Here is a 13,811-nt window from a genome sequence, read left to right on the forward strand (position 1 = left end):
TATACCAAAATTCAGCCCAGTAGGAATTTTTCCGCAGATAAAACCTAAAATTACTGGACTAGAAGCTATAATAGCTTAGCTTCTGTTTTTTTTAACTTTGAAGCTTATTGAGTTAAATTTAAATTAAAAATACGCAGAGGAACACATTTACACTCACTAAAAATTAATTTATTTTAACCAACTTAATATTGGAGAGCTCAAACAAAAAGAATTACTTTATGGTTTATGTCAATTTTCACAAAAAAAAAGAGCGAAACTTGAGCGGGCTAGTAAAAATACTATATAGTATATACGATAAATTACGAAACCTCTAGGTTTAGAATTTACCATGTAGCAGCGGTGGCGTCTACTACTAGCCCAAAGTCCGGCAAAAGTAACACTTTGACAAAAAAAAAAAAAAACATAAAAAATGATATTCACAAAATAGCATTGAGATATGTATGCCCAGTAAGGAACTATCTGCGAAATAATGATAGCAATAAAATCTTCCTTTTTTGGTCCAAATATCTTTTGAGATTTTTCTGTTAGCACTTTTCAGCGGAGAATTCTATGATATATCGACATATCGACGTTTCAAAAAAAAAAAGGACAAGAAAGAAATGAAAGAAGTCGGGTAAAAGAAATAATTCTTGCACAAAAAATACATACTCGTAAATATAAGGATACTAAATTTGTATCAAAGGAAATTTAAAGAAGTATTTTTATTTATTTTGTCAATTCTAATACACAGGGTAATTCAACAGCCAAAAAGCTAGAGCATGTAGGGTGAGTTCAAACAAGAAAAAATTGTAGGCGAAGTGGGTCTAGTCCCCTCCGTTCAGCCGGGAGGGACAATTTTCTAAAAAATTGACTTGGAAAAAATATTATTAAAAATCAACGTTTACTCTCACAGTTTAAAGTATTCTTTTATAATATAAAAGATAAATCATATTTGTAAGATATGAGAATTAGATCGTTAATTACTTTTCTTGGTTTTGATAAAAAACCAATATTTGTGAAATATTAAAGACAAAACAACATTATTGAAGTACAAATTTAAAAATTTGGTTGCAGTCTTCTTCGTTTAAAAAAATTTTAATTTTTTAATAAAACTTTATTTTTTTTTTTTTTGACCTTAATAGGTACAACTAAAATCGATCGTTGAAATAAACGCTAGTCTCAAATCATCGAGTCTGCGGCCCTACTTGATGAAACTTCTGCTGTCAAGAAGTACCTACCTATGAGATTTGTATTTCTAAACGATTTATCTGCTAAATTTTCGGTAACGAACATGTTTTTGTCGACGAATCGAATAGATTGGTTACCGCCGATTTTTTATTTCTTATCAACAAAAGACTAACTCAACAACAAGATACTATCGAACACCAATCTCCTAACTGCAAAAATTACAATTGGTTAAATGAAAGAGGTATTCTTGAAGCAAAAACTTAATATGTGGATCACATAAACTTAACAATTACAAATCGGACACTTATTTGGTACACTGCCTTTTCTCAAATACAAACATAGGAAATGTATGGACTGTCTAACAAATGAAGACGAACCAACCATTATTGGATCAACCTGGCCTGCCACAGCAACGGCAACGCTTTGAAATCAGGTGATTTCAAATCATGAGCAAATTCCAAAATTTATGTTGGGCCCTATAAGTCGAAAAAACTAGTGAAGTAATTTTGACGTTTTCGGTTAGTTCTCGAGTTATAACTGTTTTTGTGTTTCGATGTTGTTTTTTTTTAATAACCTAGTTTTTAAGTATTTAAACTTGTCTCACAACTCTTTCCTGTTCATCTAACGATTTTTCTAATTTTTTTTTTGTAATTTATGAGTATTTTCATACTTTTGAAAGATCGCTTTGATCGCTGAAAATTGCTTAATAATTTTTACATAATATGAATATTTCAATTTTTCTACAAAAAAAAAAATACAAATTTTTGAATAAAAATGTATAAAATGCTTCTAGTGAGTCTTAATCGAAAAAAGTCAACAAATCTAATGAAAAAAGTTGTTTTTCTATTTTAAAATTTTTCAAAACTAGAATTAAGACCATTTTAAAGTTCAAGTGACCTCAACTCCAAAATTACAAAGCGTTTCGCCCAGGTACGACAATGCGCTTATCAGTTAGATCCGTCGTACCCTTACTAAGACGCCTTATTTTGGTCGATGTTTGCCGACACTATATAAAACTCACAGCATGAATATACTGTGAGTTTTAATATTTAACATTAAGACATTATGGTTTCAGTGTTTGATGCGGAATCTGTATGGGCAGTTAATTTTATATTTAAATACAAAATATTGAAAAAATAGTAGTGTTTTTATTGTATTTATAACCATTGATTGCAATAACTTCAATTAAAAATCAAAAATAAATGTGGAATTTTAGGTTTCCAAAGAGGTATTCAGACCTATTCTGCTATTCGATTCACGTGAATGTCTAAAATAAGAAGTGTTTAAAAGGTGGTTAAAATTAAATATAGACAATTTTTTTTTGTTGAGAATGTGCAAATTTGAAATGAATTTATTATTTTTGACGTAATTAAGTCTTATTAATATTGTGCAAAAGTTTTATTCTTGTGACGTACCTACTTCAAAAACGGATAAAATGCATTTTTGCATTTTACACTTTTTATTGATTGCCTCAATGTTGTCAAAATTTTAATATTTATTTGAAGTGCAAAATATCATGGTTTATAATTTTCCATGAGTTTAAAGACCTTGATCTTGAATATCAAACCAATAGAACCCAAACTAGAAGCCTTTTAAGACAAGATTTACGATTTTTTTTTTTAGTTTGCATTTTCAATTCTTTGCTGGTATTAGGGCGATTTTGTTCACTATTGCTTAACTTGAAGCAAACTCTCAAGTTGACAAACTTGAGAGTTGACTTTAACTCGAGAGTTAAAACAAAAGTTAAGAATCTATTTTGTTCACTATTTTTTTCATAACTCTCGAGTTTGAAAAACAAAAGTTGGCCAACTTTCAGTTTTGAAAATATCCTTGGGATATTTGTGACAGTCAATACAAATTATGTCAGTTTTTAATTTGAAAAGCAAACGAGCTGTTGATGTTTTGATTTTAAATTTAATAAAAAAAAAAATAATAAATATGAATAACAAGGAAACGACAAAAAGAATGTCTAAAGTGCTTTATACTCCCGAAGAGGAGGATTGGTTAGTTAAAAATGCTCTTTTATACAAATCAGTGATAGAAAATAAAAAGACAGACAAAGTAACCAATCGTGATAAAGAAAAGGCATGGGAGAAAATAACTCGTGCATTCAATGTTGCACCGCCAGGATGTGTAAGTACCCGATGAGATATTTTGTATGTTCATATCGTACTATGTATCTCTTTATTTTTTTAAAGGAACGAAATCTAAAATCTCTTCGCGAAAAGTATATTAAAATAAAGCAAACGTTAAGAGATCGAGCATTTTGTTTCTCAAGAGATGCAAAAAAGACAGGTGGTGGACCACCCAAAAAAGAACCACCACCATTAAGCGAAGCTATGCAAGAATTAGCTGTTCTTTTGACTACTTCGACATTAGGTCTTCCTGCGGTAGTAGGTGATAGTGACTATACAACGGCCAACAAATCGGCATTGGAATACGCTTGCCATAAAATCACTGCACCTACCGATCAAACGGAATACATTTCTTTGGAGGATATAATTGTGGACGATGTTACCTTTTGTCTCAATTCGGAAGATGAGAATTCGAATGTGATCGTAGTCGATGCTTCGGATAAAAGTAATAAAACACTTTTGACCGGCGAGGCCACTTTTAACTGCCAAGTCGGAGATTCAAAAACGACCAAAAACCAAAATGCAGAGTCGCCATTGTCAGTTAAAAGTCCAAAAGGTGATGAATCTTGGGAGAGGGTGAATCCCTCAAAATTAAAGAAGACGATAAACCCGTTGTTGCAATGCCGTCGACGAAAAATGGACAGAGATGAAATTCAAAGTAAGTTATCGGAAGAGAAGCAAAAACAAGCCGAAAGTAAGTACAATATGGAAATGGAAATTTTAGAGGGTGAAAAAAAACGGTATCAATTTGAGCATGAAAAGGCTGCGTTAGATCTCAAACGAGCAAAAATTGAATGCGAAAAGGCTGAATATGACCGAGAACGTTCTGCCATTGAGTTGGAGCGCTCAAAACTTGCTCTAGAACATGAAAAAGAGATTAATCGAATCCGTATGGCCTCCTTAATGTCTGGATTAAATCCCGTACCACTATTAACCGCGGCGGCAAAAAAAGAATATAAATTAAATTAAATGTAAAATATTTTATTATAAGATTTTATTTATTAAATGAAGTTTGTTGAAGCGACCAATGTTTTTTATTGAGTTTTCATGTGAAGATTAAGTTTTAAAATATCATATTTAGCTATCTAACATTGGCTGAAAATATGAACGCACCAATCGAGCGCGAACGTTATGAGTAGTTGCGGAAGCTGATCCCAAAAGCGTATCTGAAGGAACATCTGTAGCGGCCAGCATATTAGCAAAATCATGCATCTCCGGTGGCGGTTGCGATTCGTTTTGGTCGATGGCAATGTTATGGAGAACGGCACAAGCCACTATTACTGATTGAACAGTTTCAAGCCTACACCTCAATCCAGTTGCTAAAACTGGAAACCGCCTTTTCCAAACGCCATATGAACGTTCCACACAATTGCGAGTTCGAATTTGTGATTCGTTATACAAGTTTTCTACTGCGTTTGTGACATTGAGAAATGGTGTTGCAAGAAAGGTGGTATTTGTATAGCCCGAATCTCCAACAAGGATAAAATGCTCGAACTCTCCGTCTTCAAACCGTTTCTTTAGACTCGACATGTTGAAAATTCGCTGATCATGAGCAGACCCCTTTCAAAAGAGAATAATGATTATTTTTACGAAATTTTTCATTTTTAAAGAGCATAAGCTGTACCTGCCACCGAGCCACGATATCGTTAATTTTTAAATTAGCTGCAGACACCGTCTGGACGTTCAACGAGAACCACCCTTTTCGATTTCTGAAATTTTCTGCATCTGTTCCACCTGGCGATTGAATTCGAATATGGGTGCAATCTATTGCACCAATAGTCCGAGGGAACTTTGCCACTGCAAAAAATTCTTTAGCTGCTTTCAAGCGCTCGTTTTGCGTTTGGGGCATTTGAATATACCGTGGGGAAAGTTCGGCAAGAGCTCTGGACACACGTTTCAACACAACGTGTACACTTGTAATACAAACCCCTGAAAAATCCGCGATTGCTAGTTGAAAAGATCCAAGCGCATAATACCTTAATGCAATTAGCAATTGCGTGATAGGTCGTAATTCGCGTGATCTTTTTAGAAAAATGAAAAATATTTCACTTCCACACTTCAACCAAAATGAGAAAATTTTACCTCCTTTCATCACACGGCAAGGAATCCTTTATTTCTTCCAGCACCATCATTGTCGTGCGTTTTGAGAGACGGAAACGATGCAAAAAGTCTACGTCATCCCACGTGTTTAACTGAATGCGTTGGAACATTTTGTATTCCCGTCTCTCAATTTGCAGACTTTCTTCATCTTCACTGCTTGAAGATGAATTATTTTCCCAAAAATAATTTCTTCGATACATTTTTGTTAGTTTAATTTTTTTTTTAATATATAAAACAAAAGTTTTCTTCTTAACTTCTACTTTTTCGGGAAGTTATGAAAATCAAAAGTTTGTAAACTCTCGAGTTTAAAACCGAAAGTTATAAACGTCAACTTTTAGTGAACAAAAGCAAATTCGAAAGTTGAAGATAAAAATCCTCAAGTTATGTTCAACTTCGAGTGAACAAAATCGCCCTAAATAGCTTGAAAACTCTGGAACAAAATGTCGAAGTTAATGGCATAATCCAAATGCAGAGAAAAATTCATAGTAAAACTTTTTCCTAAGATATAGTTTTTTTTAATTGATACCAATTTAATTTATTAACAAGAACATTTTGAAAGATGCAATTCCATTCCAATGACCGCGAACAACTGACTGACACTAAATCATCGAAAAACTGTAAGAAACAACAGTTTACTAACTCGTTTTTTTTTTCAGCGTTGAATGTAAAACAAAAAAAAAATTAATATGAAGTACTTAAGGTGTTTTAACACTCGATTTCAAAATTGGCAGAAGAGATATGTTGTTTTAGCACTCAATGCGAATTTTAACCTAGAAATTTTATATAATCCAAATATCAAATCATGTTGGTTTTGCTCTCAACGCTAGTTCTACCCATAAGCAATGCATATAAAAGTAGTTTCAAAAAATTTGTCACTTACAGCCATGGACAGAGAAATAGCACACTATTGAGAAAAATCATGCGCATCGAATTTTAGATATTAGGAATGCTTTTTATAATTTTTTTTCTTTTGGTATATTGTCGAAATAAAGTGTTGGAGACAAAAATATCTTAAAAGTACCGTTATTTTCTATATTTATTTGCACTAGCAATAACATACTTTTCCTGTCTGTTTCGCTAGTGGACACAGAAATAGCACACATTTGTTTAACCGTTAAATTTTTATTTCTCGGTCAAAAGTTGTAAACGAGTAAACAAGTATTTTTGAAAAAAAAAATAGGCAGAAAAAATCATTAAACTTCGAAAAAAATGGAGAATTACTTTTGATCTTCATAGTCAAGGGAAAAATCCTACTCAATTAGCTTCAACTCTAATTTTTTCGAATAAATGATGGATAAAGCCATTTATTTAGAAAAGGCAAATAGAAATTTAAACTCTGAAATAAAATTGCGTTAACTTCTTCCCCGCAAAACTTCCATACGAGTGGATAGAGCGATCACAAAGAAACGCAAATGTGGGCCTTTTAAATCATCTCGCATGATTTTGCACGAAGAAAATATAGAATTCGGTGAAAAAATTGGCAAGCAGACTTTTAAGAAGAATACTTAATGATACTGAGTTATATAGACGGGTAAGCTAGCAAAATCAAATGATATAAAAAGACACATCAAAGATCACCTAACATTAGCTAAAAACAAACATCTGAATAAAAACATGCAATTTTGAATGAGTCTTTTGGAGTGATGAAATAAACTAAAATCGATCGCATTGGAACCGATGACAAAACATTTTTCCATCGCCCTAAATGTTAAAAGGACAAGCCAAAGTATTATCTCAAGAAGAAGAAACTAGGAAGATAGGATTTGGTGGTCTGGGGCGCATTTTCCTGGTATGGTAAGGACCCATTGGTTAGGTGGATGGCAGAATTGATAAATTCTTTTGTCTTAATATTACATTAGAATACCAAAGAACCATATTTCTCGCCAGTTAATTAGATATTCATACATGACAATGACCCAAACATGCATCAAAAATTTTACAAGATAGATTTTCGGACGAAAAAATCGATGTTTGCACCTAGCCATCTCAAATTCACGATCTTAACCCGATAGAAAATGTATAAATTTCCTTGTCCACAAGAAAACAGGGTATTCTCTACAATTATAATTTTTTTAAATTGAATTTAAATGAAATAATTTATAATTATTAATTTTATGAATCCCCATAAGCTAATGCATGCTCTGATATAAAAATTATAATATATAAGTTACAAGGTCCCAAATAAATCCAATTTTTGTAAGAAAAATCAAAAGTGTGCTATTTCCTTGTCCATAGCTGTATGTTGTTTTAATAATCAAATCACCGATTCATATTATTTACTTCTTAAAACTACAATTTTGTTTAAAAGTTAATGCTCGGTCAAGTAACTTTTTCCCTTACCAACAAAATAAACATATCGATGGTGTTACGCAAAAAGAGCCAATCTCATCATGTTTATCATGGCCAATCTCTCATATCAAAACATTGCATATTCGTACTTTTTGCATAACACCATCGATATGTAGCTTAAAATTGGGACCGACTATCGAATGCTTAGCGACCGACTTTAAGAGTTGAAGTGGACTACACTACTCCAAATAGCAAAATTTCAAATTCCATAAAAGTTTTCCCATTAAGATAATCAGACGATATAAACACTTTGGCATTCAGAACTCGATTTTAACCCCTTGTAGCCCCATGTGACATTTCTTTAACAAACCGAAAAAGATTGCACAAAAACTATACGAACTATATTTTTTTTCTTTCGAAGCTTCTAACATAATCTTTAAGTACTGCTTTATCGAAATAGTATGCCATATTTCTAATAAATGGCACCAACACCAATAATTTTTAATTGGCAGTCAATGTTGAAAGTTGGGCTCTTTTTGAAAATAAGCAAATTTGTGTAAAAACTAAGAAATTAAGAAAAAATAGTTTTTCTTGATAAACCAACGGGGTTTTATTTTTTGATTTTAGGAAAGTGCTTAAAAATAAATATTAGATATTTTTGGTTTGAATTTTTGCATTTTTGTATAAAAAAAATTATGTAACTAAGTACAATAAAACCCGGATAAGTGCCTCTCGCTTAAGTGCCTAACCCGCATAAGTGCCTTTGTTTTTTAGAACCAAAATTTTAAGGATTTTTTCATATAAAACTCATCTTTTAAGTACCTTTTGCTTAACTGCCTTTCCCGCTTAACTACCTTCTATTTTAAATACTTATAATTGAATTTACTTGCAGGAAATTCTTTTAAGTACACATTTGAAACAAGTTTCAGCAGTAAGAAAAACTTCATTTGCTAAAGCGCTTTAAGATTCAAAAATTCTACTAAAAGTAGAAACTAAGTAGTTAGTTATTTTAAACTTTCAAAGTTATTTTGTTTATGAAGATTCTGTTTTTAATAAATCAAACATGTTTTTTTTTTATTTTTAAGTAAATATAGAGATAAGTGCCTATGAGCACTTAAGCGGGTTCTTGTAAGTAACTTACCCGCTTTAGTGCCTAACAAAACGGGGCATTTAAGGTGAGGTACTTATCCGGGTTTTACTACCTAAATAATGAATTTATTGATTTTTTAAAAAAATACCTGTTTTATTATAGATAAAGGCCAATCGATTGACATTATTAAATTTAAAATTTACGATCTTGGGTTACAAGGGGTTAAAGAAGATTCAAAAGTTATATAAGTTATAAGTTTGCCCGATTTTATTTTAAGTTTGTAATCGTAATGGGTGTAATAAGATTGTAAATTACTTACTTGAAAACAAATGAAACTGCCTGCAGTTCAATCAAAGTTCCATAACTTTTTGGCTTCGACATATCATCAAGATATTCATCTAAATCTTTATCAACTTGCTGTAAAAAGAGAAATCTCATCAAATCTTTGCTAAATTGTATGCATTTCCAATTCCAACTTACCGATTCAAAATACGATCGATGTTTTCTCATATAACTGACACATTTCTTCCGAATAGTCAAATGATATTGCTGAGTATCGTAAACTTGCTCCGAAATGGTTCTAAACAGACAGGATGCATCTCGAGCTGTATGTTTGCGATAGAAATTATTCTCTTCCAAATATTGATCAAAGGGATCGGGCGCTTGCCGACTTCCAGATGTAAAAGGACGCTGCATTTCGATAGATATTTTTTTCTATTTTACTTATTAACAAAAAAAAAAAAAATAGAGAAGATAAATTAAATTGTATTTAAAAATTTATATGAAATAATAATGGAAGGAAAAAAATATTAACAACACTCTTTTGGGCAACTGTACACTTTGCATTTGCATAGCAGAATTTACCGTTGGTTTATCAGTTCACTAGACAACAAACACCAACACAAACACAAAACAACAAAACACACATACGGCATCGAGAGTTCATGGCCGAATTAAAGTAACTGTAAAAATGTGCTTTGGTTTCCACTAGGATTAAAAACAATTTTGTATTTTGTTTTCCTTTTACTTACTTTTTATAGTTTAAAAAAAAAAAAACTTTATAAACTTTCACGATGAAATTGAAAAAATTAATAAACAATTGGAGTAATACGATGTCTAAATAACAATCTTTTTTTGGTCAGCAATTGACATAAAAATGTTTCTTTATTTTCGCTAAATTTAGTAAATTTTCTTGCGAAGAGTTAATAAAAAAAAAAAATAATTTAAACAGTTTGGTCTGGTTTGGGTAATGCAAAATTGCAAATTAAATTACTTTTTGCAATTTGAAAAGCTAGAAGGAACAAAAAAAAAACAGCATCTTCGGCAAAAAAAAATATTCTTTGTTGCGATTGCAGCGCTTTTGTTTTCTTGTATCCGAAAAAAAGTAAAAAATTCTCATTCACAATAGAGACAAAGAGGGAATTCAATTTTTTATTCGCTTTTTGTTACTCTGGCGATGGAGAACATTTGGTATATAAAAATAAAACTAGATCAAAAAATTGACAGCATTTGCTTGTATAATAACTTACAGAAGCAACAGTAGCATCTATAAAGATTTATAGGAGCGAAATTTGTAAAAAGAGTCAGAAAAGAAAAACGCAAATGAAACGGAATGAAATATCTCCAATTAAAATACTTTTTATGATAATTGGAAAAATTTTCAGATTTTGGCTTTATAGCTTTAAATTTCGGTCATTTACTTAGGGCCAATCTCCAAGAAAAAAAAAAATTATATAGAAATGTGATATTAATTTAATACACGCGACATGGCGACAAGGCGACACACTGTGGGCTAGAACGCTATTTTAGCTGGAAATAATTAAAAATGTCAACTTCTTCCAAAATTGATAATTTTGGTCTCATTCGATAGATGAATGGACTAGTTATAATTTCTCATTAAAAGTTGAGGTCAAAACATTCATTGGCTACCTAAAAAACACAGTCGAAAGCAATTTTTCGAAAAAAAAAACAAAAAAGGCCACTTTTTCCTCTATCCAGATAATCGTTTACTGAGTTTGTTTTAACGGATTGATTGTGAAAATTTTGCTAGTTTATCAATGAGTGATGGATCTCAATATAGTATTTGCTAATAAATTGTTATTATATTGAACTTTTGTGTATAAATTTTAAAGTAAAGTATGTTACTAGCACCAATTTCATATAAAACGAATGCTTCTAAGCTTTAAAAAAAAGGCACGCGTAGGCACACTCTAGAAATAATTTTAAAAAGTAGCTAGCCTATATGGCTTTATGTTTTATATAAAACTATGTCCTACAAGAGCAAACTTTTTTCGCTGTAACTCCGAAAGTATAAGGAGCAAAATATTCAGAAAAACTACTTACGATGAAAAGAAAACGAGTTTAATGTTTTCAAATAACGATTTTGTTATTTCCATTAACATTTTTTTATATTCCATAATAAGCAAAAACAACTTTTGTTCGCTTCAATGATACCATTTTCGAATTTGATGCGTTCAAACTTCAAAGAACCCATTTTTTTGTTTTTTAGACCAATTATATGTGTTGTAAATTTAAAAACCTCATTTTACATAATAACTCGCTTATTTTTGGTGTTGTTCTTACCATTAGAATCTGTTGTGCCATAAAATTATCATTATTATATCATTCGACACCATTTTAATGCCTTAAATTGCAATTTTAGACGATTTCGTGAATTTCTATAATTAATTCCAGCTAAAATAGCGTTCTAGCCCACAGTGCGACATGGCGAAAAGGCGACATGGTGACAACCCAAGTAACAATTTAGCTTTCATAAGGGTCAATGCAAGCTATTTTTTGGCTTTCATAACAAGAAGGACAGGTCTTATACAAATCATTTTGGCGCAGTTTACCGAAATTGCATAGGACTTTCCTTCACAGGTAATCCACAAGCTAATAGCTTGTGACAAACAGCTTAAAATGGCCTTACGGAGGTCTTCCTGTAGAGGGTTTATCTAATACACAAACCGGATTACTTGCGTAGGATGTTATAATAAGGCCTTATAGAAGTTGTTGAAGGTGTTGTAGAAAATGTTGAATTTATGCATAAAAAAAAGAATTTATTGAATTTTTTTTTTATTTTCTTTTGATTTTTTTCTGTTTTGCATTTTCTACATTTTAATTTTTCTATTTTAATTTTTTCCTATTTTTTTTCTTAACCTTTTTTGGTTGTTCTGAAATGATGAGAATATTATTTTAATTGAAAAAGAACACATTTTTTTATTTTCATCACATGGCCCGGCCAGGGAATCGATCCCACGTACCTCTGCATACCAAGCCAGCACCTTACCAGTAGACCATGCTCGAATATTAAAGATGAGTGGAATATTGGGAGCTAATTGAAACCTCACATTGAAATGCAATGTTTTTTTCTAATGCGTTAAAAACATGCATATCTGCAGGATAAAAACTTTGCATACTTACAAGAACCTCTTGGAACAGGCCTTCTGTCACTTGAAAATACAAGGCTTCTTTAGAACGGTTCAAACAGGTCTTATAAAGGTCTTCTTTAACTGATATTTACAAGGCTTCTTCTTATCACTTCTAGATAGCCGGTTTTTTCAAGATGAACATTCACATTAAAATAAGAAGAAGTTCACATTAAATTTTACTAAGTTTAAGTGCAATCACCTTATTTTAAGCTGAAATTTAATGTGCGCATCATCTTATTTTAAGGTGCCCTTTTTTCTCTGTGTAGTTAAATAAATGCATTCAAGTGAGTTTGACCTCGTTAACTCTAGGGGATACCCTAAAAACTATTAATTGAGGAAAAAAATTCGGAATTTATACTTTAAACATCGATTTTCATTTTTAACGACTGGTCAAATAAAAAAAGTTAACATTATTTGAACACCGTTCGTGTTCTTCAGCGACCTCAAAATCATAAGTTATTTTAATAAAATTTTCCTCTTGGGCTAGTATTCTATTTAAATTGTCTTCTCTATCCTTTTTGATCTATGTCCATTTTTTATTCATATATTTTTTTAAATTGATCTTTAAAATTTAAGTTAAAATAAATTTTTTTTTTATAAATAAAAAAATCTCCTATTCTCTATAATTGAATTAGATTTGTCTTTTAATTCGAAGAGAAATGAGATTAAAGAACACGGATTAAACCAAACCAAAGAGGATCTTTAAATTAGTAAGATTGAATACCTAACTAAATTTCGTAAAAAAAAAATCCTAAGAACAAAATAGAACTATGTAAGAGGTGACAAAATTCAACTACTGATATAACTCCTCTCAATTTTTATTGAATCAATAGATATTAATTTATTAATATTAATCAATGTCAGCAACCTTTATCAATTCAAACAATCAACATAAATGATATAAAATGTAACCCTATTTCTATAAATCACCTAATATGATAAAACAATATTGTCCGTTCAATGCTAAACACGTCATCATGCACTGCCCTATTCCACCGATGCGCCATGCCATATGCAAATGTTATTAAAATGCACAATTGAAGTTTCAATCTAATATTCCACATCTCCAATGACACTATTCCAACGACACAAAAATCCATTCAAAGATTCCTAAAATATGCTTCGATTCTCTATATAATGTCAAACGGCTGTCTTATCAATTAAGAAAAAAAAAACTATGTTCAAGTTGCTAAAAATGAAGTAAAAGGGTATCGATATGGTCCATATTGTCCGGTCGTTTGTCTATCGGTCGGCCGTTCAGAACGACATGGAGGCGTGTGGCCGGCAGCTTGAAACCATTAATATTTTCAATGTTTTCCTATGTTTCTATGCTTTTCTATTACTTTTCTTTTTTTTTTTTCTTATCAACTGGTTGGCAAACGCATATTAGAAGATCACCAATTAAAAAAATTGTAAAAAAAAAATCAAATAGAATTTTTTTGAAATATTTTATGATGGAACGAAGCTTATAAAAAGACGGTTCTCTGTCGAGATGAAGTTAGTTTAATTTTGGAATTCGGGACTCGAGATGGGGCTTCCTCCCCAAGGCGTTTAGTTTGGTTGATCGGTTATAGTTTTGAAAATAATTTATAATACTTT

General features: G+C 31.3%; 2 protein-coding genes across 4 annotated transcripts in view; both read right to left on the reverse strand.

Moving 5' to 3' along the window:
* The window catches only part of LOC129911211 (protein ovarian tumor locus), a 36,004-nt gene extending 25,976 nt beyond the window's left edge, over window positions 1–10,028 (reverse strand). The window contains exons 1-3 of one of the 2 annotated variants that reach the window (XM_055988930.1): window positions 9,813–10,028; window positions 9,262–9,503; window positions 9,101–9,198 (exon numbers count right to left, since the gene is read on the reverse strand). In XM_055988930.1, coding sequence (XP_055844905.1) covers window positions 9,101–9,198; window positions 9,262–9,477 — 314 coding nt within the window. In that variant the 5' untranslated portion in view covers window positions 9,478–9,503; window positions 9,813–10,028. The remainder of the gene's footprint in view (window positions 1–9,100; window positions 9,199–9,261; window positions 9,504–9,812) is intronic. The other variant, XM_055988931.1, reaches the window with a different exon arrangement.
* On the reverse strand, window positions 4,327–5,463 carry LOC129911214 (putative nuclease HARBI1). Of its 2 annotated transcripts, XM_055988935.1 has the most exons (3): window positions 5,385–5,463; window positions 4,927–5,323; window positions 4,327–4,862 (listed from the first exon to the last, which is right to left on the reverse strand). In XM_055988935.1, exons 1-3 carry the CDS (start codon window positions 5,432–5,434, stop codon window positions 4,380–4,382), a joined length of 930 nt encoding a protein of 309 aa, XP_055844910.1. In that variant the 5' UTR covers window positions 5,435–5,463; the 3' UTR covers window positions 4,327–4,379. The 2 variants fall into 2 exon arrangements, with proteins under 2 accessions (XP_055844910.1, XP_055844909.1); XM_055988934.1 differs by having other exon boundaries at window positions 4,927–5,420.
* Window positions 10,029–13,811: the final 3,783 nt, after the last annotated feature.

Source organism: Episyrphus balteatus, chromosome 2 (genome assembly GCF_945859705.1).
Source record: "Episyrphus balteatus chromosome 2, idEpiBalt1.1, whole genome shotgun sequence".
Taxonomy (NCBI): domain Eukaryota; kingdom Metazoa; phylum Arthropoda; class Insecta; order Diptera; family Syrphidae; genus Episyrphus; species Episyrphus balteatus.